Below are 23,583 nucleotides of genomic sequence, written 5' to 3'. Positions count from 1 at the left end.
TATTGTAAAGTTGAGACTAAGAAATGCTCATAGAATTCAGCATAAAGATGACCAACACAGTTCTTTCGCTTTTTCATCCACCACCTTCGAACATTGATATGTCACCTAAGACGTGCCTGGAAAGTCAAAAATTGTCCCCATCAGCATCAACGACCTTCTGCCAACGTTCTGGGAAGACTATGGATTAAATCGCCGTAGAACTTGGTGGGCCGTGAAGCGAAGAAAGTATCAAGTGCATTTTGCACCTCTACTAGGAATTTGAACTGGCATTCTCAAAGGTGATTGTCCAAGGAATGGAATAGGTGATAATCGGACGGTGCAATGCCAGGGAAGTATGGCGGATGCAATAGTGTTTCCCATCCAAGGCGTAGAATGGTATCCCAGGTCATCCTAGCGACGTGGTTATTAGCGTTGTCCTCTAACAGGAGGACCTCTTTGCGATTCAGAAGTGCTGGCTCCAGAGTTGTGAGTTTTTCTTGAACACGGTTCAACTGCTGACAGTATACAGTTGCATTGATGATCTGACCAACTGGTAGCAGTTCCCGATGCACGATGCTACGAGCAGTCCATAGACACATAGAAAGACCTTCTTCTGGTGCAGTGCTGGTTTAGGCTGTTTGGAACCGGTTCATGAAATGCTAACCAATGATGACGGAGTTATGGAGCATACTTCTCATCACATGTCAATACCCTGTCTGGAAATGTCTCCTTCCACAGACGAGACAGCAAACAAACACAGGTGTCTGCTTGCGTAGCCTTCTGGCCCGGAGTCAAATCATGTTGGACCCATCGACCCAACTTGTAGTGCTTCCCAAGTTGATGGAAGTGCTGCCGAATGGTTTCTCCACTCCACTGAATTATATGTAGTCCCAGTTTCTCGCATGTCTAACCACTGTTCGCCTCAATTGCTACGTGAAGATCTTCATTCTGTGCATGTGTTGGTCTTACGGCACGTGGTGCGTCTTCAAGTGTTTCGTCACCGTACTTAAACTTCTTAAACCACCGCTGCACTGTCCGCGTAGTCACAACACCCTCACCAAAGGCCTGGCATATCTTCCGGCCCGCTGCAGCGGCGTTGGACTCCAGTTTGAACTCGTACAGCATACACGTCCTTATGACGCTCTGTGGAGGCCCCATTTTCACTCTGTCCCTACGCAAGTTCACGGTGTAACTAAACTGCCACAAGTAGGTAGTATGTTGGATATAAACACATCAACAACTGACCTTCAACTTATCTCCATTCGTATTCGACTCACGGTGTGAGGGCTAATTGAACACAGACCTCCACAAAAGAGACAGATCTTTCTTGGTTACCTTTATATATTTATATTAACATAGAAATATTTATACAAGTATATAGGGTGTTCATTTATTATGTAGTCAAAATCCACTAGTGAAATCCTTACACCTAAACAATAAAAAAGTCTATATGTACACTCATGTCCAAAATTATTGTAGCATCTCAATAAATATGTTGTGGTAGGAATATAATTTGATAACGAATTCGCCCGGAATTTCTTATAATGTTAGTATGTATATAATCGGCAAATACATGTATGTGGCAAATTTCATGTCAAAAGAGCAGTATATAAGAACAATAAATCAAAAATAAAACTTTCTTGCCCATTTAGCAACATTTTGTTTTACTCATTCTAATTTTCGTATTTATAATTCTTTTCCTATGAAATTTACCACAAATATACATTTCCCGATTATACACATAGCATCAGTATTAAAAGTGCCCTGCTAAATCATTATCAAACTATATTCTTACGAGAAGACAGTTATAGATATGCGACAATCATTTTGGACATGAGTGTACATAGGGTGAAAAACGCGTTGTTTCAAAGTTACGAGATGCCGAAATCGAGAAAATTGTAACTTTGAGGCTGCCTAGCTCGAAAACTAAGAGCGATATCAAAGGTGGTTAAAGAAATATTAGAGGAAGTAGTACACTGTCTATCTAAATAACCATGTTTCAGATCTGGAACGTATCGGCGCAACGGATTTTATGGAGGGAGCTGCGGTATATGTTCCTCTCTTCCATCTCTATCTCTATCTCTGTGCGCCGGTACAACCCAACTCTGAAACATAGGTATTTAGATAGAGAGTGTACTAGTTCCTTTAACCACATTTGATATCTCTTATAGTTTAAGAGCTAGACAGCCTCAAAGTTATAGTTTTCAAGATATTGGCATCTCGTAACTTTGAAACAACGCGGTTTTCGCTGTATGTTCATATGAACTTTTTTATTGTTCAGATGTGAGGATTTCATCAGTGGATTTTGTTTACATAATAAATAAACACCCTATATATATATGTATATACATCGTGGGGCAAATAAAAGTGGTCCAGGTACTCATTATCAGGAGAACAGAGGTCCAGGATACAAAGAAATGCAGCAAAGGAAAGAAAATAGTTAACCTCATTACAGCAGATGTTGAAAATGACCATCATTCATCTCTTGAATGACTACATATATGAAAATGACCGCAATTTCAGATGTTGAGAAATATTTCGGAATGTTTTTTGCCTTGATCAAAAGAGATCCTGTCTCAAGCCATTTTCTGACTAATCCTTGCATTGCAATCTTTGTTGGCACTTTGAAATTCATGAGCAAACAACTGACCACACTCTTTCCACCAATTTGTTTTCAATTTCCATAACGAACACCCTCTGCTGCACTGTGAGTACCATCTGCACCTATGCACTGCTCAATTCACACTGATACAACCCGCACTAAGATCTGAACCGATGGTGTGCGTACACGTGGTGTGGATCCATGCATACATTCACGTCCAATCGTATCCACTCGTCCAGGCCACTTTTATTTGCCCCACCCTGTATATATGCACTATGTGATCAAAAGTATCCGGACACCACCAAAACATAGGTTTTCCATATTGGGTGCATTGTGCTGCCACCTACTGCCAGGTACTCATTATCAGCGACCTCAGTAGACATTAGATATCGTGAGAAAGCAGAAGGGGGCGCTCCGCGGAACTCACGGACTTCGAATGTGGTCAGGTGATTAGGTGTCACTTGTGTCAGAAGTCTGTACGCGAGATTTCCACAATCCTAAACATCCCTAGGTCCACTTTGTCTGATGTGATAGTGAAATGGAAAAAGTGAAGGGACACGTACAGCACAAAAGCGTACAGGCCGACCTCGTCTGTTGACTGACAGATACCGCCAACAGTTGAAGAGAGTCGTAAAGTGTAATAGGCAGACATCTATCCAGACCATCTCACAGGAATTCCAAACTTCATCAGGATCCACTCCAAGAACTATGACAGTTAGCTGTGAGGTGAGAAAATTTGGATTTCATGGTCGAGCGGCTGCTCATAAGCTACACATCAGGTAATTGCCAAATGACACCTCGCTTGATGTGAGGAGCGTAAACATTGGACAATTGAACAGTGGAAAAACGTTGTGTGGAGTGACGAATCACGGTGCACAATGTGGCGATCCGATGGCAGGGTGTGGGTATGGCGAATGCCTGGTGAACGTCATATGTCAGCGTATGTAGTGCCAACAGTAAAATTCGGAGTTGGTGGTGTTATGATGGGGTCGTGTTTCTCTTGGAGGGGGCTTGCAGCCCTTGTTGTTTTGCGTGGCACTCTCACAGCACAAGCCTACATTGATGTTTTAAGCACCCTCTTGCTTCCCACTGTTGAAGAGCAATTCGAGGATGGCGATTGCATCTTTCAACACGATCGAGCACCTGTTCATACTGCACGGTCTGTGGCGGAGTGGTTACACGACCATAACACCCGTGTAATGGACTGGCCTGCACAAAGTCCTGACTTGAATCCTGTAAAACACCCTTGGGATGTTTTAGAATGCCGACTTCGTACCAGGCCTCACCGACCTACATCGATACCTCTCTTCAGTTCAGCACTCCGTGAAGAATGGGCTGCCATTCCCCAAGAAACCTTCCAGCCCCTGATTGAAAGTATGCCTGCGAGAGTGGAAGCTATCATCAAGGCTAAGGGTGGGCCAACATTATATTGAATTCCAGCAGTACCGATCGAGGGCGCCACGAACTTGTAAGTCATTTTCAGCCAGGGCCCGGGTACTTTTGATCATATATATATTACTCCTTTCATGCATAAGAGCTCCTTCGTGGCTAAGCGGTTAGCATACGCGCCTTTGGCGTGAACGACCCGGATTCGATTCCCGGCGGGAGCAAGGGTGGTTCGGATTCCATGTTAATCAGTAGGTCCACGTGTCATATAGCCTCGCTGCTGAGTGGGACGTTAAACTCAAAATAAACTCAACTAAACTCCTTTCATGTATATCTGTAAAGGAAAGTAATCAATAACCAATATGATGCAGGGATTTAGAAAAAAAACTCCCTCAAATATAAGAAAGGCAGGGTTTCCGCTGTAAGCCCATTTTCCTGAAACTATTAAATAGACTTCATAATTTTTCTTTTGTTAACAAACATTTTTCTTACCAATATTTTGGATGCTGATTCCATCTGATTGGTCATCCTCCTTCTCACATGTCTTCTTCAGTGGGTTCTGGTTCCACCATGTTTCCTTGAGTTTCTCCAGTTTTCGCTTATTCAGCAGCTGCAGGATTCTGGAGATACAGAATACAGAACAAAATCGTACAAGATAAATTGTATATCATTATTATTTATGTGTTTTAATTTTTAAACTGCACATGGCATCGGAATTTACAATATGAAATTCTCTTATATTATCATAGTTCCTTGATACCTCTGTTTTCCAATTTCAACTTCTTTACCATTAATTCCAGGATAATCGTTAAGTAATGGTTATCACATTAAAATTACAAGAACAACTGAAGGAAATGCAGCTTTCTTAATTGATAATTTGTGGGATCACTGTTAACCTGCATAACAGCTCTTATTCGTTGTGGAATAGAGACATATAAGACAAATAGTTTTCAGAGAAATATTGTATCGTTTCTTATTCAGTGCAGGGCTCAGGTTTGTCGGCGAAAATGAAGAAGGATGTCTAAGCTTCAGAAGTGACTACAGGTATCCAATAATATTGAGATCTGTTGATTGAGTGAGGAAAGAGAGATGCAGTTCATTCAAATATTCATGAAACCATGCCTCAATAGCTTCAGCAGAGTGGATTGGAGCATTATTACCTTTAAAATTGTCATTGGTCGGAAACGACATATGAACTATAGCGTAAAGTGATCACCTAAAATGTCTGCATATTCAGAAGCAGTAATGTGTCGTGTAATCATAATAATAGGACCCACGGATGATGAAATTTATAACTACTTCCTTTGTAAATAATAATTATTTGGAAAGTATTTCCTTTAATTGTTTTCATCTATTATATCAAGCGGTCAAGTGCTAAAAGCTTAAGAGACAGCTTTTACGAAACTAATACATACGCGTTATTGAACTGATCCTTCAATGGTGAACCCTGTTGCACAGCGATAGCATATGGCTTCCTAGAGAACTCCTCGCCTACCATCTGAAGATCACAGTTGGTCAGCACTTGGTACCGGATGTCAGTGGCATCTCCTGTAAGAGCAGAAGGAAAATAATAAATTGATTAAAATAAGAGAAAAAGGAAAGTAAATATATTAAATAAAATTACAGATTATTCAAGTCAATGTGCACTTGCGTACTTCAATTATTTAATTGAACAGGCGAGGAAGGAAAGGATGCAGAACGATTATATTTGTAGGGAAAATTACTTTCAAATTTGTTCATTCACCTGATTTCGAACGGAAGGCTGTACTAAAAACTATTACATGAATGAGTTTGCTTTTAATTATATCTCTTTACTCAGTGGTGCTGTTCAGCCGGTTCACTAGAACCGGTTGTTAAAATATTTCAAGTTCGCAGGACTGTTTGTTATACCCAGACATAAACACACATATATATATGCATAACGCATGACCTAACCAAGAGTGAAAGAAAGAAGCCGAACAAATTAGTGAAAACACCTCTGTACTTTTCTGGCTCACTTGTATTGTTATGAAAACAAACAACTTTCAATTGTTTCAATTCAATGGGCAGACAGAAATTTGAATGGGCAGATAGAAATGTGAATATAAATTGGAGGGGTTTAACGTCTTCGTTACGTAACGTGTTTTTTTTTTCTGTATTCTTAATTTTTATTCTCAGGTTTATATGCAAACTTTAAACAAATAATTTTATTCAGTTCTTTTCATTTTTATGAATAAACATTTATATAGTTTTGGAAAATTGAGAACATACAGGCTGTAGAAACTGAATCACGCAGAAGGGATTTGAAGACGCTACTATACACCTGCATGATTGGTGACGAACCCTGTGTGTATACAATACAGCTCTGTTTTGTGGCTATCGCCGCAATGGATTTACGGTACACGCTTTTCTGAAGTTAGTTGTTAGCGATCGTAACTACCGCTTGAAAATGCCCTCGCGTTCCCACTCGTATCGCTATATCTAAGAATAGATTTAAAACATTTGATTTGAATCATTACCCACTCTATTCTTTCAAGAGGTTTCGCATGTGAAACAGAAAAAAAACTTTTTCTGAAATAATATTTTCCGCGTCATCTCATACTGATTTTTTTAATCTTTAGATTAGAATTTTCCAAGAGAAATCGAGTTTGTTCGCATGGTACTGATTTAGGGCAAGAAGAATTTGAAAAAGGGTAAACTGAAGTCCAAAGAAGATGGCTAAAAGCTTGTTCACAAACGTGATATCCCTGCTCCTTCAAGTGTCCTGCCACGTCCAGTCTGTGATCTACGTGGAAGAGAACTTCTTTCTATCATCGATACTGGGAAACTTCAAATACAGGAAGCATCCTGAATTCCAGAAAAAAAAATGTCAATGTCAATTCTCTAAGTCTTGTTTCACTTGTATCTTCGTGCAGCACTTCCTCCTTGCGAATCATCGGTAACCTAAGAGGTTTGGTGCGATCTCCTTGGGAAAACGACAGTATGGAATTTCGAAGAATTAAGACTGGTTAATTAAACAATCCTATGGAGTTAAAATATTTTGACGGTACTACCATTTTTTAATACTTTGATTTGTTGGCAAAAAAACACTACAAATATATTCAAAATACATGATTTTGTAGTGAAAAGTTGGGTCATTATTTTTTTTTATTGTGATAACCCCCAAAATGAGCAAAAGTGGGAAGAAACAAAAAGCAAAAAGCGTTACGTTACAAAGAGGGGAGGGTTCAGCCTTGCATTACGAAATGTTACAAGGGAGAGGAAGGTAGTAAACTTGATCAAAAACAGCGTTACGTACTATGAAAACGGCCCCTAATGCCTATTATGCGTGCTAGGTATCTGCAAGTCTTTGAATGACTCCAATGTCTTCATTAGTTCTCGAGATATGTACCTTTGAAGTAATGTGTACAAAATAAAGTGGTCTTTTCATCGATATCTCGATCGATTGCTTGTCATGACCAATACTATCATATATATATATATATATATATATATATATATATATATATATATATATAGAGAGAGAGAGAGAGAGAGAGAGAGAGGGAGAGAGAGAAAGAGGGAGGGAGAGAGAGAGAACCGGTTGTTAAAAGATTAGAATAGCACCACTGTCTTTACTAGTTGTATTGTTGTATTTAGCGTTATTAATATCTAATTGACATTTATTAAGTTATCCAATTTTCAATCAAATCGTTATTTGAGCCCTTATTTCTAGTGCACTATAACGTTTTAGTACACAATTTGATAATGGAAATTTAATCAAATGGTACATATTCATAACTGAGCTACTCAATTGTAAATTAATATTAAGTGCGGGTTTAATCTAAAATAAGAAAAAAGAACATACGCAGCTAAGATTACTTATTCTATTACCAATTATATTACAAGTTTTTTCGTACTTTAAAAATATTTTAAGGTGCTTTTTGTCTTTTATTGTGGTTATTTAAATTACTTTTTGAGTTTTGGTTACCATTCTGTCTAACACTTTCAACATTTTGTTTTCTTTCCGTCATTAGTTTCGAGTTATTAACAAAAAAAAAAAAAAAAGGTTCTCGATTCGACCCTTTTTTATATTTACACACAATATATATAGTGTAAGAGTTTACACATAACTTCGACATAGATGTGCATCAATTTTGCTTATTCCCTTTTTGATTGATAGAGTATAATTTCTCAGCTGTCTCACGTGAATTTCATCTATAATAATAGTCTTCATAGGAAAACCATGAAATGTCTCAACGGATGACACCGTAAATATCTTAATTGCGTGTATGTTTACGCATACTTTCGTAACGCTTAGACTGATCTCTTTAGAAAAATATTTATAGGCTGTTAGATAAATATTTCATAGACTTACCCACTTTATAGGAAGTTAGTAATCTTCCTTATGGTTAGGTAACTAGCTAAACTGCCGGGATAACGAAACAGTGAAATGTTTAAAAATAATTGAAAAGAGAATTACCGACTTCAAGTAGCACTAAAAAGGAGAGACTAAGAACACATTTAGAAAAAGACTATTAACCGATTTAAAAAAGAACTAAAGAGCAGAAAATGGTGAAAAAAGCGCGCTGAAAAGCAGAAAATAACAATGAAAAAAACGTTCAAAAACAGAAAGTTTTAGTTTGTGCAAGGCCAAACTTAAATGCCTCAAAATTAGGATTGAAAATGTAATTGAATCGTTGAGTTCGAAAACCGGTCAACTCCATCGAAGCTAATTTGAGAGGAGTGACAAACAAAAGTAAATTAGTCAATATGTATCTGACATATAGGGCTGTTTTCATTTTTGGACCGTAGATCTGACATTTTTTTTTTTTTACTTTCCAAAAATGGAAATAACCCTATTTGTGTTGATTTTTTGAAACAAAGGTATTAATTTTAATGTTATTTTAGGCATTTAATTTATTCAGAAGACTTTCAGTTATTTGTTTAAACCTGGAACAGGTAAGGTACTATATTAAAATACTGTATATGCCTCGTAAATACCTCGTTCAAAGTTTCTTCACTTAATGCAAATCATATATATATTGATTGTCAGATGTATATTGATTAATTTAGTTTTGTTTGTTCTCTCAAATTAGCTTCGATGGAGATGACCGGTTTTCGAACTCAACGATTCAATTTTGCATTAGGAATTATGATACAAACTTCAAATCTTCTGTTTTTAGCACTTTATTAAGTCGGTTAATATATATATATATATATATATATATATATATATATATATATATATATATACGAAGATCTTATTAGAAACATTCTTTATTCCTATCGATTGCTGTTCTTCCTCAAGCAACCTTAATTTTGTTCTAGTCCTTAATATTACAATGAAATTATATTAAATTTCATGTTTACTAAAACAAACATATTTTGACGATATTAAATTTATTTTATGAAAATCATCACAACAATTATATTACATTTACTATACTATGGAAACTATTTCACTATTTGTGTTGATTGTTTGAAACAAAGGTTTTTAATGTTTTTTAGGCATTTAATTTATTCAGAAGACTTTCAATTATTTGTTTAAACCTGGAACAGGTAAGGTACTATATTAAAATGCTGTATATGCCTCGTAAATACTTCGTTCAAAGTTTCTTCACTTTATGCAAATCATATATATTATCACTAGCAAAGTAGTAAAATGACAAAGGACGAATATTTTTCTTACTACGTGCAAGGATGACGTTTATGCTCTAAAACAACCTAAGAGTATTCCATGAATGGCAATTCAATATTCTATTTGTTTATAAACAACAATGAATAGTTTTCATTTATTTAGAACAATGTGTTAACGATGTTGCGTTAAATGATAGAATAATTTTTAAAAATGGTATATTAACATTCAAATTCCTGCATTCTTTTTCTGTTTATTTGTGGCTATGTGGAAAGCGCACGCACCTTTGGCGTGTGAGACTCGAGTTTGATTCCCTGAGGGGGCTCATATGGTTCGGATTCCGCATTAAGCTGTAGGTGTACATCTCATATAGCCTGGCTGCTGAACGGGAAGCTAAATTCAAATCCAATGCAATTTAATCTTTTCTCTACATAAAATTGTCCTTAGTTTATTTGTTATCAGTTCTACATTGTGCGTTGACTATATTTAACATATACAGGAGCTAGAATATCTATACCTATCTATCTATCTATCTATCTATATCTATATCTATCTATCTATCTATCTATGTATCTATCTATCTATCTATCTATCTATCTATCTATCTATCTATATATATATATATATATATATATATATATATATATATATATATATATTTGTATGTGTATTGGGATATGCATATTGCTATGTTGCCATTTTCATGTATGGTGTTCAGAATTTTCTCTGTTGTACTCAGAAGACAAAATTCATGTCTGGTATTCTTCTTCACAATAGCTATCTTAAAGTTTTCGTGTATATATATATCCTAGCTGCAATTTCCTATGGTCATATTGAGATGAAGACCGTTATCATTTATGCATGCGTTAGCAGTTATGTATGCATCATTTATGCGTTTCTTTTCATTAAAAAAGGAAAACTTATGCGATGAGGCGATATATTTTTTATTACTACTAACGTAATATCAACCATTTACAAGTTATATCAATTAATTAATTTCCATTTACAAGACAATTTTAACTGATTTTATTGAATCAAGATAAAAACTTACTCATAATCTTTTATCTACAATTGTAAGGAATGCATATGTCAATTAGGTATACAATTTTATGCTTTTTCTATTTAAGATTAGTTATTTATTTTGTAGAATGCAGAATGACTTTGGGAAATTTGCTCTGTTCGTCAATCTTTTAAATGGATTTCTTTCCGTTTCTACAACACGGAATCAGACAGTTGAATGCTGATCAGACAATGAAACAGAAGCATAAATTTATAGTGTTATATCTCTTGTTATCAGTACAGTATGTTACACAAGAACAGTATTTCAGAAACAACTGTTGTTCTTCAAAAAATACAGGATTAGATCAAATTAATAATAGTAACTGCTGTGGATCTCATTGCCAAGATAGTAACTACACACAGTCAAAAAAAGGCGGAGAGTGTAATGTCGAGATCATAGGTAAAGTAAACAAAACAGATGCTGAAAAGAAACCAATGACACTGGAGGAATACGTACGTTCAGAAATTATGAATGAAGGATACGATATTATTAATAATAGTAAAGTAGATGTAGAGATAAGCAACAATGGATTATCAGGAATTTTGATAACCCCAGATATCATTGATGAGTTGGCAGTGGACATGCAAGTTTTGACAGACAACAAATGTAAAACTAATGAATCCTCACGAGTAGGGGGCAACAAACTAAAACGATCCATAGATGTGAATCGTTCTTGTACTATCAATAAGTCAAATAGTATCGAATCCGACAACTTTTACCTGAAATTACCAATGAAGAAATACACCAATAATGCTGGAACTATAATTATACCATCAGTGACGGTACCATACATAAGGAAGAATCCAATTTTCAATGTTCCTGTTATTCAGTCATTTGATAAAAGAACTTCGAATGAACACAACAGAGTAAAGAGGCACAAAATATATTTAACAAATGAAAAAGAAGACAAAGATAGTTCCCAATTTGATTTACATCATTTTGTTTCGGAATGCTTGTGGAAGCATAAAACAAAGGAGGGAAATAGAAGAACTAAAATACCTTGCAAAATACAGAGATATTCGATTCGCGAAGCGAATTCAAAATTAAACACATTACATCATCATGTCGGACAATGGATACAAAGTAAGAATATTGAGATAAAGGTTCCAGTAGGATACCATAAGACTTTTGTAAATCCAACTGAAAACCAAACCACTTTTGTGAATTATGTTATAACAAAAACAATTCTACCTAAGAGTCATCAGATACTCAAGCAAACTGTGTCTCCCTCTCAGCATAAACAAGAAATAAAAGAAGTCACTCAATACAGAATACCATCATACGAAACTATCCTTCACGTTGTTAAACATAAAGATAAAAATAAAACAAACAAGAAAATGCATAAACACGGCAAGTGCTCATCTACATCTAATACGAAAGCAGGAGCTAACACTAGAAGGAGTTTAACCCCGATGTATTTTGGTGAAGACCGACGTCAAACAGTAGTTAAAACAAATACCCATGAAAAAGAAAATTTATTTGTAAAATCAACAACACAAGTTAAATCTTATGAACAGAGTATTAGTACTTGTTTAAGCTTCAAGACTACAAATTGTAAAAAACACCCCATAAAGAAAATTAGTACGAAGTCTGTGAAAAATCCCTTTATAGTTAAATGTTTATCGGCTACGACCCCTGTTCATGAAAGAATAAAAGGTAGAAATACAATGGAAATTCACCTGAAGACTGAAGCCAAAATGATAGGAGACAGCAGCAAACACGAAATAGTTGATGTTAAACAAACTTATAATGACTATAGAATAAGATATGAAAATACAGGAGAAAAATACAAATTTCTTTCAATGTCCTCCAGAAAACAAACAAACAATAGAAATGCAAATGCCATAAAAGAACAAATCACACCCAATCAAAGTCCAGTTGATGAAGAAAAGAAAAGAATATGGCAGTCAAATTCAAATGCTCAGCGTAAAATTTTACATATTGGCAGAAAGCACTCAAAAATCAGTTGTAATGAAAACAATAGTGTCAATGATTATAAGGATGGAAAGTTATAGATAGAAATTTAAAAAAGCAATTTCTAAGAAGCAAGTAATAGAACCTAACTGCAGATTTTATAAAACGAAATCAAGCAATGGAATAAACAGCAACAATAAAGAGACTTACCTGTATAATAGAAAGGATTCACCAGGCACGACTTCAAACAACTTTCAAATTGAAGGACTTCCAATAGAGGAATCACCTCATGTGTTTCAGAAAATAAATCAAGCGCATGCTCAAAGACACAAAGGGGAATTTCCTTCTCGTAAGGAATGGAGAAACAGGTAGCTTACCAGGAAGCACAACACCGCTGCTACATACAAATATATCCGTTGTTTGATCTCAAATAACAGGAGCCAGTAGAACTTTGTGATGAGATAAGGGTAGTTAGAAGACAACTGTAAATTTAAGAACTTCGTGTTGATGGATACATATATTATGTACTTACCTAAGGCGATTTCCTCCAAGAACATATATGATTATGAGAATCGACTATGTCAAAAAGATAATAGAGGAAAATGATTTCTCTACTTTGATTATTATCTTCTATAACAGAACTAAGGGGAAAAATAGTTTACTGCAGATACAAAATAAATAACAGTTGTTAAAAATGTGTAATGTGAAGATTATGCGCCAATTTTTATATGATTTGCTTCTCAGAAATTGTTCAGTTCTTAAAAAAAAGAATCAAACCGGGGATTATGAGTAAGAAGAGTTACTTCACTTAATCCTTTGGTGTGTAAGCAAGTTTTGGACATATGACAATACAAATAAATTCGATATGATTCAGAATTATTTCCGGAAAGTAGAACAAAAAATCTATATTTTAAAAATAAATAAAGATTTCAGAAAATAAATACATTTAAATACACCTCATTGTTTTAATATATTACAATCTTATCTTGAACAAAGCTTGAAAGAAATAGAGCTAATACAACCAAATATTCGTTCTCTGCGAAGTGATTATCTTTATTATATCATTCACCAAAATATCACATTGCTGACAAAAAGCAATTAAAAATCAGTTTTAGTAAAAATAATATCAATATTTACAAAAATGATTTCACTTCCTCGAAGTTCGAATTGCAAATCCATTGAGTTGTAATGGAATGTTTTCAAACGTGCAGTTCGTCAAGTCCGAATAATTAATAAATCACATCTGTAGGAAGCAGTAGCTCAGTTCACGTTTTCTTGGAATAGAGTGGGCGGAGCCAAGACTATCCTCCAACATAAGTAGTTTTACGTTTCTCATTAGTGCATTACTATACTATTGATTAAAATGGGTACCCCAACTCAGGGGGAAGAGGCTCACCTTAATGCCCCTGGTGGGAAGTACTATAAGATGATTGGAAGACAATTAACTTGGAATTTTTTGCAAAAATTGGTAAATAGTATAACTCTATTTATGCACTAGTCTAATAGGAACTTGGTGAGGTTGTTTTGATAAGATCAGAATTCAGAAACTTGTATAATAGATATTCTACAAGTTCAGTCTACCTAAAGTATTGACGATAGTAAATCATACTAATAGTTTCATTATATATCCCTCTTAGTAGTGATTGATGTTTTAAAAAATAAATAAACTAACGAATGACGTATACAGTCTACTGAAGATGGCGGTAATTACATCATCCAGCAAACCAAGCCCTCACTTTTATTTCTTAACGGAAAGTAGAGAAAGTAAACTTGGTGGACGGTTAGAGTTCTCGCTTCGTAATCAGGAGGTTTCGGGCTCGAATTCCGCTATTAACTGAAGTATTTTTAGTGCCGTTCTTTATTAACACCACCTAAATGCGAAGACGATGACTTCTAATAGCTCTAGCTGACTTCTTGTCAAGATTCCATCATATATTTTATTGTTGATTTTTAGGGTAAAATGACTTCAAAGATGCAGTCAATTATGTTAACCCTTTCACTGTGGAAGGCGACGGAAAAAAATTTCCCTAACCTGCGAATGTCGATTATAGTCGACGTGTTAAAATTTGTCTGTATCTTGGGTTTGTCTATTGTAGTCGCCAAAGGTTTTCTGTGTGATTTCTATTGTTTATCAAAAACAATAGAACACAAACAAAAATGAACGGTACAACTTTGGCGACTACTCTCGACAAAGCCAAGATACGGGCAAACAAAGTTTAACACGTCGACTATCGTCGACATTCGCATGTTAAGGAAATTTGGTTCTGTCGACAATTCCTCTGTGAAACGGTTAATCGAATAATAGTAATAATAATAGTAAAAGCATTAATAGTTTCGGAAACTATTAATTAGCTGCTTTCTTATAATATTAAATTATAAAAAATAAATTCGGCATTACTTTATTTATAAATACAAAATATGTTGGCAACTTAATCGCAGTTGTAACATCAAACCACCATCTTATATATTCTTTATTTCACTATCTAAGAACATCAGCTTATGCTTCTGTTTTTTTTTTGTGTGTGTTTTAATGTCCTACTAACCTAGAAAGGCAAATCCTTCGCTAGATGATTTGGAGGCTCTGACTCTCTCTAAGGCCTGTTCAAACGTTCCTGGTAATCCAGCCTCCTTCATGGCTTGCCACATCTTAGTATACTTGTCACTCACTGGATAATCCCATACAGCCAGCTTAGCTCTCTCCACGTCGCTCAAACTGTCATTAAGGCTCATGTCCTTCCAGATTCTATGGGAAATAAAACAATTTGACATTTATGAACTTAAAAAAACAATCGAGAGAGAGAGAGAAATAAAATAGAAAGCAAAATACTAATATAACAATATAGTACTACTAATGTTTAAAGATAGTAATAAAATATACCAACAAACGAACAAATTCGCCATTAGTCACCTCAGTCATTAAATAATTGGTTCTGTCGCTTCAAGAACTTTACTCCTTAGAACTTCCATGTATTTAGGACATAATGGTTACTGAACTAACAGCACTACTGAAACAAATTTATGAATACAGTATTCGCAAGTAAAGTAACTAACCGAGAATAATATTATTATTCTAATACAAAAGTTTATATTTTTATGATATGCATACTTATATTTGAAATAGTAATTCTGAATTTAAGTCAATCCATATTCTCGGGCTTGAAACATACAGAAAGTTTTCTCGTAAAGTGTAGCATTTGCTACTTTTCCATAGTTCGTAGGTAATAAACAAAAATATTTTATAAATTCATTTACAAGTATCAATGGTGAGCTAATATTCTATAGATACGTATAATAAAGTTGAGAATTTAATTGAAAATATTAACAACATGATAAATGTATTAGTGCAATCATAATTTATTTCATTTCAAACAGTTGATGCAGCTCTCGCATATGAGAATGATTACCTTCTAACCTTGTTTACGTTTGGCGTATATGTGTGTGAGTATACTCCCTTTTCGGAACTAAGGTTCAATAACTCGACAGAGCTACTTGTGAAACGTAAACCTAAGTAAACAATGTTTATCTTCTACACGGTTACCACATTTCATAAAGTAAACAAGAAGACATCTGACATAAATATTTATTTACAAAATGTGAACAAGTATAAATATCCTTTTGCCTTTTGGATGGTTTTTCTTTACTGCTCTACAAAACTTTAAACATATTTTAAACAACATACATCAATTTCAGTTATTCGTATCCATTAATATTATTGCTGAGAAAATTATAGTTGTGTCTTTTCTGTGTGAAGTATTAGCAGAAGAGCACCTCCCGAACTGAGTTTGACTATTACAAATTTCTTTTGTGATTGAAGATACAAATATTAGCAAAAATCGACTTATTTATTTCTACTTTTCATTTTCCTCGTGTCGTTAGAAACCTCGGACAATTTCATTGTGAGAGAAAATCCGTCCGAATGCTTATTTTGCTCTTAACCCTCCGTTAGTTGTAATATTGTGACGCATAATTTTTGTCGCAATGTATCAAATTGATACACTTATTTCCTTACCAATTTTAGATAATTATTATTTATTTATCGTTTTCATATTTTAAGGATAAATTCAGTAACTTGTTTTAAATACCTCTAAGCCAAATTTATTGTATGATTTTTCCGCGTTTGAAGAGAAAAATAACATTTGAATTCATGTAAAATCAGTAGCATATGTAATATTTTCTTTATTGTGACAAGAGTTGAAATGTATCAAACTGATACACTGGAAAACACTTTGCTCTTTTATGCGCTACTTTTTATTTAAAAATCGCGCTTCAAAATGTGCATAAATTATTCTTATTATACAATATATTTTCATTAGGTAGACTATTTATCCCTTTCTACATTTCATATATACTGTTTCGCTTAAAATGGAATTTTTTGTTTTTATAATAAGGCACTTTACGTAATTAGAATTACAGGTGCTTATAGGTAATCCCTAACCGCATATATATATTTATATTCAGTCGATTACAGAACTTCTTGATAGATTCATTCGCTTTGTGTAACTACTATTTTTAAAAAAAAGATTGATGTGCAGCAAAAATGACAAGTCGCAGAAGTTTCATTTATTACTCGATTCCACCTACTCCATTAGTTACAATAGAGAAATATAATTCTTCATCTTTTATTACGCTTCGTCATCAAGTGTAAAACATCACATGATATCCAAATAGCCGAAGGCTCTTGAGATGCCTTAATTTATATCCCTACAAATCTTCCAGTGCCCTTCGGTTTGCGTGTAATGATTTAGCGAGGTAAAGGAATCGAATGGAGATCACGATTTTACTCAAATCGATATTATTTCCATCGCCCTCTCTTGTAAATCCTCTGCTTTCACTACTTATAGACTGATTAGTATAACAATATTATGAAGTACTTCAACGGAAAAGAAGTTTTTCCAACAGTCTACTTGGATCTTAATTTATCTTCACGCAGGAAGTTTGATCATTATGTTCTGAGAAACCTTTGATAGCTGTCTTGACAAGACACAATTTGTCACCTTCTTGCTTTGTCTTTACCAATATAAATCAAGTTATGGTTTGGACCACTTTCTTCATTTGTTCCTTTTTCTTTCATTTCGGAGTTTCCTTCACATTCCTCATAATTATCAATAGACGCACCAGTGTCAAAATCTTCTAATTTAGCTGGATCATTTAAATTTTCATCTTTAAATTATTTGAACATCAGTAAATTATTCAGATTAAAAGTACTTCATCGTTCTGCCATACTCTGAGAAAGATGAGCAGACAACTCACCGAAATGAAATAAACTCATTACACGAAACAACATTACAGTGATAATACACTGCAACTGGCAATACTCTAAATTGTAATGACGCTACTCGCAACGTATCAATTTGATACAATCGCATGCAAAGGGGAAATACCACCTCTCATTAAGGTCATCTCCACCACTGGCGTGTTGGAAATCTTGAGTGAGAGAGGTACTGTGATATGAAAAGCCGTCTGCAAGCACATTCAAAAATGCAACTTAAAAAGCGGTTGAATGCATCAATCTGATACCCATACGACTAACTGAATGTTGAAAAGAGGACATGAGATCTTTGGTAACCCTGGTCTCCTATGGTATTAGCTCATCAACGTCATATTTTACCTCAAAGTGAAAGACAAATTTTCATTGCGACAATTTGTGTTATATTTTCCTTGATTATGAACTTAAGATATAAATAAAATAGGTGTGTATGACTGTGGTGGCAGATGCAATTTTAGAAATATCGTAACGAACATAATTTGTAACGTGTCAAATGATGGTTATTTCTACATTTTGTTAGTGCATAACATTCTATTATGCTTAAAATTTCTCTGTTAACTCAACGTCAAACTGGAGCAAAGTTAAAATAAATATTAGAACAATACAAAACATAGAAGATGTTATAGATTCATTGCCTGAAGTAAAATAATTAAATGCAATATCAATAACAAGATATTGTAGTAATCGTAACATATAATAAAATATGTACGCTACTTCATGAATAAACAGTGGTTAAAATATACATAGTGTGTGAAGATGGAGATTAAGATATACGAAGTCGCAAAAATGACGTCAGAATGTAATATTATTCAAATTATGTATATATCAGTTAGAATTTTGTATACCAGGACTCTTGTAAGTCCTGCCCCGTACAGAAGTAATTAATATCAGTCCTCTACTAGGCAATCAAATCAAAAGCACAAATTTTAACTGACGCGATTTGTACTGTAGAAGTTGCTTATATCATTGTATATTTATGTATATATATCTAAGAAACATTTCAGTGCACTATTTCTTCACAAAATCAACGCTAAAAATAACAAATTTACATAAAAAGGTATGTGATAACTCATATTGGTACTTTAGATCTTCCATTGATGTATATTGTTTTTCATTTGAACTATTCTCAACATATGAGCAGCTTTGTGCTTCATTAAAAATTGTAAATGTTCAAATTTTCTTTTTAAATGTAAATTTTATTATTATTATTATTATTATTATTATTATTATTATTATTATTATTATTATTATTATTATTATTATTATTATTATTATTATTATTATTATTATTAAACTAGTGTGCCATATAGTGAGATTTAATTCAAATTCCCATTTGAATCATTTTGCTTGGATATAAACCAAAAGAACTTTAATAAACTTACTCATAGAACCTCTTCTCGATGTCAGCCATTCTTTGGAAGTAGGTCATAGCCGAACTGCCATTGACAGGAGCGTACTGGATCTTGTACTGTTTGGAGAGGTCATCCAAAGATTCGATGGGAGTGTCCAATCGCGATACAGTCAAGAAGGCAGCCAAGTTGGCAGTGTAAGAGGCAATGATGATGAATCCAAACAACCACCATGTAGCTGCGACTAAACGACCAGACAAGTTCTTTGGTGCTTCACCACCTCCCTGGGAAGAAATTATATTAAAAGTAAAGGATTCTACGTAGTTATATCTAACAATGAAACTACATAAACCTTATTTTATTTTTAGATTGTCGCATTCGTAGATGGCAATCGAGGACCAATATGCAATTGTCTTGCTCCAGTACTTTGCGATTGCGAGTGAATCACTTATGGAACGAGTTATGGGTCACTGGGTCACTTGGATCACGAACTTTGTTGGGCTGTTCGGTCTGGAAGTCAGTTGCCAGACAGTCTGACCCGATGATTCAAATAGAGTCGAAGACCCAGACAGACCCGGCGCCCGAAAAGCAGCTGAAGTATCAGCTATGCACCATAACTGCAGAATTTTATACCTGATGAGTGTTCAGTACCCGAGCTCGAATATTCATTTGTTTGATTCTCGATGTGACAATCCTTAATCAAGATATCATGTCTAGAATATTTTAAATATAGTTCCATGTTTATTCATCTTCTCATTCTAATAAATAATACAGTTTTTTTTAACAGAGACTATACAAAATGATTTAACAAAACACTATTTGGAGTTAGCGGCATCTTTTATTTTCTAAGAGACAATTTTTACACGTTCACTTGCCTGATCTTTGACAATCGCTCATAAGAAAAACATGTAAGTTACCTTTTCTGTCATTTTGACACATTTATACTATCATAAATATGTAGTTATCTTTCAGTGCAATGCTTTGACACACCAGACGCAAACGACAAGCAAGAAAGAAAAAATATAGATTTAGTGAGAACAGATAGCAAGAGAAGTGTAGTCTGCCATCTGATAAGCCCGCCCTCTTACGGTGACCGGGGTACTACGACATGCAAATTAAAAATCTACAAGTCCTTTATATACATCCATATTGTGTGTTTTCAATTTCGTTCGAATTGGATGATGGAGAGTTCTCATATGCGTTTAAAAGTGTATAACAAGGAATACCAAACACTTTCATTCTTTATGTTCATACTGCTGAACATTTTGGGTCCTGTTAATTCAATGTATTCTAACTATTATTTACAATATCTTTATTATTCTTCTGTCTTAAAATAGAATTTCCTTGTATGTTAACATGGTGAATAAACGTTTACACACAACTATAAATGAATAACAATTAATCAATAAACAAAAATTATGAATGTCGACCTACCTGAGGAGTCAGTGAAGTCATGCAAAACCAGAGACATTCTTTAAGATTGAACTCTCTCTTTTCTTCATCGTCCTTGTACTTCTCTCGGTTATTTTGGTAGCTGTACGGACTCCAGCGATCGAATACCCACATCAAGAAGCTGTAAATAAACAATTATTCAATAGTTAGAATTTAGAAGCAAACATTACAAAGTAGAACGCAGGGCAATTTATGGTTTAATTTTTATTTTGTTTTTCTACAGAAACTTTGTACCAACAGAGAAAGTTCAGAGATCAGAAGCTGTTATTTTTTTATTTGTATCACATGCTTATGCTTGTTTCATTTAGGTTTATTTTATCTGAATATTAGGTAGTAAAAAAACGTAGGCAAACGGAATTTATGCCAATAAAACTTTAAATATTTGGATGAAGTTGCTACAAAATTGATTCTAACAAATACTGTTTCAGTTATGTGGGGGGAAAAAACTTAATATGCAAAACGCATGAAAACTCTTAGTATTAACATCATTGGTGAAATTGCTACAAAGTATCATCAAATAAATTGTTATCACTTACATGAGACATTTAAGAGAAAAAAACAATAAGGAAAGTGTTTGAAAACCGTTTATAGATTCTTTGGTTTTTGGTTGTACAGTACATTTTGAAATAGTCTTGCAGCCTACTAGATGTTCACAATTTCATCGTCAAATACCAAGAAATTAATACTATTTTTCTAGGTGCGAGCCCGAATAAGCTTTCCACATTTCCGTTCACAGCTCGCAGAGACTCATATGTATGACTCAGATTTCGAGCTCTGTCCAGTTGAATTGACAAGGTACTACAAGACATACTCAGGCTTAAGATTGAAAGTCTTAAGATGTTGTATACATGACTATTTAATCAATATTAGTCAACTCTTTCATGACTCATCATATTAAAGTCTCTATCTCCCCGTACATATAATCATGATTATTTGAATCAATGTGGGTTTTGAGAGAAAACAGCGTCAATGATAACAGGGCCCTGTTGCTTGTAATATTAAAGTAGGAGTTATGAAAAGCTTTCTTCTTTTACAATTGTATACATCATAAGAACCATATAAATTAGGGGTACCGTAACAACACTAATACGCATATTTACAAGTGACTATTGCTGTTTTTTTAGTAATTCTACTTACTGATATTTTATGGACCGTTAAAAACTAGTAAAAACTCTTAAGTCTTGCAAAACAATCCTCTATGTCTAATATAACAGAACTTTTCTTACCTTGTGAAAAAATAAGCAGCCAAAATACATAGCCACACATCATTCTCCAACACTGTCAAGAATTTGAACAGTGATGTTTGAGCTTTAGGTTTCTTCATTAGAATAGTTATCCCTACCAAGTCATAATACGGTACTGTGAAGTCAACAACGTTTTCCCGTTCTGCCATTACTGACAATGAGCCAAGAGCAATGTCAGCTTTCTAAAATGGAGAAATAAATGTTTTATAAACGATTTCTTCATTATCCAAAACATTTGTAGTATATTTGTTAGGACACGAAAGGTACTTGACACAATTCCTACATAATAAATACTCAATAGCTGTTGCATACGTTAGTAATTACATATCTTTTAAGAATGTTACTAGAATGTAACGTAATGCGTATAGGTGAGTCAAGAAATTTCGTATATTCCTGGTGACAATAAAGTTCAAATTTCCAAATGCTGTATTTTCAGTTTCAAGCAGTGTGGCTGCTATGCAAAGAAAGCAGTGCCTAGTATAAGAATTACTTCTTTTCATGCCTTCCTCTTTATTTTCTTATCTTCTCTACCTTTGATCTATTTATTATTTTAGTTTCTTGTTTTGAAAATTTAGCCATAAAAATATAATTCTCTGTTTTATTACAATTTTTATAGGCATAGGAGCCGGAACCTGTGGATTAAAAGCTCTCACCCCTAAAATATTGTCGTTGAGTGGGCTGTAATCCAATAATGTTCCAGTGATATTTTTTGTCATCTTATCTTCAAAATTTTTTTTCGTGGCTAAGTTTGAAAAATGTTCACTATCCATGAAATATTGGATATATTCATATTTGGAGAAATTAGCGGAAACTATCATGCGATAAAACTTTACTGTAACTGAACCCTTCTCTCCAATGTAATGTAAACTTCGCGTCGGCGCTTATATCTATAGGTCAATATAAAACGTACCACTGTCTGTTTCACATATTGCACATTTTTTTGGAATCCATCGGAAACGCATGATGCCGCAAGTACGTCATGCTTGACTCATCCATGAAAAGATACAGAAAAAATAGTTCAAGGAAAGTAACAAATTACGTTTTAAACAAATAATTTCAAAAAGCTTTATAAGTTTATCGGTCCCCATCGCAATTTACTACCAGAGGGCATTACATCGCCAATATTCAATTAAGGAACCGGACTCTTATTACAAAGGTGTTTTATTTTTAACAACATTCAAAAATGAAATGAAATATTTCAGTTTAGCATCCCACAATTAAGCCCCTTAGGATAAAGAAGACGGATGATTAAGGCAATTAAATGACGATGAAAGAATTGATGGAATTGTCTCTTCTTGCTTTCAGAGTACTATCAGAACTTCCAGAAATACACTCGTGGCAAAGCCATTGACAGATAGATTATGGCATTAAACGATCCTGTGATTATTTCTAATCTGAATACGTTTATAAATGTCTTCTTTGAGGTACTGGACGAGCCACAATAAGAGGACTTCCTTACGAAAAGAGGACTTCCTCCACCACTGCAAAGTAGAGTTGAGTGTTTGGTAAGTTATTCATAGAGTAATTCATTTCACGTCATACATCGAAACAATCAATACAAATGACTATTGCCAGCAACTTGAACGCCTACAGACTACGTCATTAGAGAAACGTCTTGTTCTGGTTCATCATAAGGGCGTGCTCACTCACGGTGATACCGCACCCTTCCCTTCCCCCCACAAACACACGTCAAGAAGGACCTGTGCTGAGATCGAAGAATATGTCTGGGAGAAAA

General features: G+C 34.4%; 2 protein-coding genes across 2 annotated transcripts in view; one reads left to right on the top strand and one right to left on the bottom strand.

Annotated features, from left to right (window-relative positions):
* Ir25a (ionotropic receptor 25a) overlaps positions 1-23,583 on the bottom strand; it is a 222,565-nt gene that overhangs the window by 10,952 nt on the left and 188,030 nt on the right. Inside the window, exons 11-16 of the mRNA XM_081764277.1 lie at positions 21,831-22,030; positions 20,587-20,725; positions 19,186-19,436; positions 15,081-15,280; positions 5,383-5,515; positions 4,460-4,587 (exon numbers count right to left, since the gene is read on the bottom strand). Of these exons, the coding sequence (XP_081620403.1) occupies positions 4,460-4,587; positions 5,383-5,515; positions 15,081-15,280; positions 19,186-19,436; positions 20,587-20,725; positions 21,831-22,030 (1,051 nt within the window). The remainder of the gene's footprint in view (positions 1-4,459; positions 4,588-5,382; positions 5,516-15,080; positions 15,281-19,185; positions 19,437-20,586; positions 20,726-21,830; positions 22,031-23,583) is intronic.
* Positions 9,414-13,427, top strand: LOC145689929 (uncharacterized). Its single transcript, XM_081764287.1, has 2 exons — positions 9,414-9,487; positions 10,711-13,427. Exon 2 carries the CDS (start codon positions 10,758-10,760, stop codon positions 12,636-12,638), a length of 1,881 nt encoding a protein of 626 aa, XP_081620413.1. The 5' UTR covers positions 9,414-9,487; positions 10,711-10,757; the 3' UTR covers positions 12,639-13,427.

Source organism: Thermobia domestica, chromosome 1 (genome assembly GCF_964235325.1).
Source record: "Thermobia domestica chromosome 1, izTheDome1.hap1.1, whole genome shotgun sequence".
Taxonomy (NCBI): Eukaryota; Metazoa; Arthropoda; class Insecta; order Zygentoma; family Lepismatidae; genus Thermobia; species Thermobia domestica.
The sequence above is the reverse complement of the archived record's forward strand: the minus strand, read 5'-3'. Positions and strand labels throughout refer to the sequence as shown.

What these genes read in the sequence shown, in the direction of transcription:
- LOC145689929 (XM_081764287.1), top strand. Translation starts at nt 10,758, where the DNA reads ATGGATTTCTTTCCGTTTCTACAACACGGAATCAGACAGTTGAATGCT.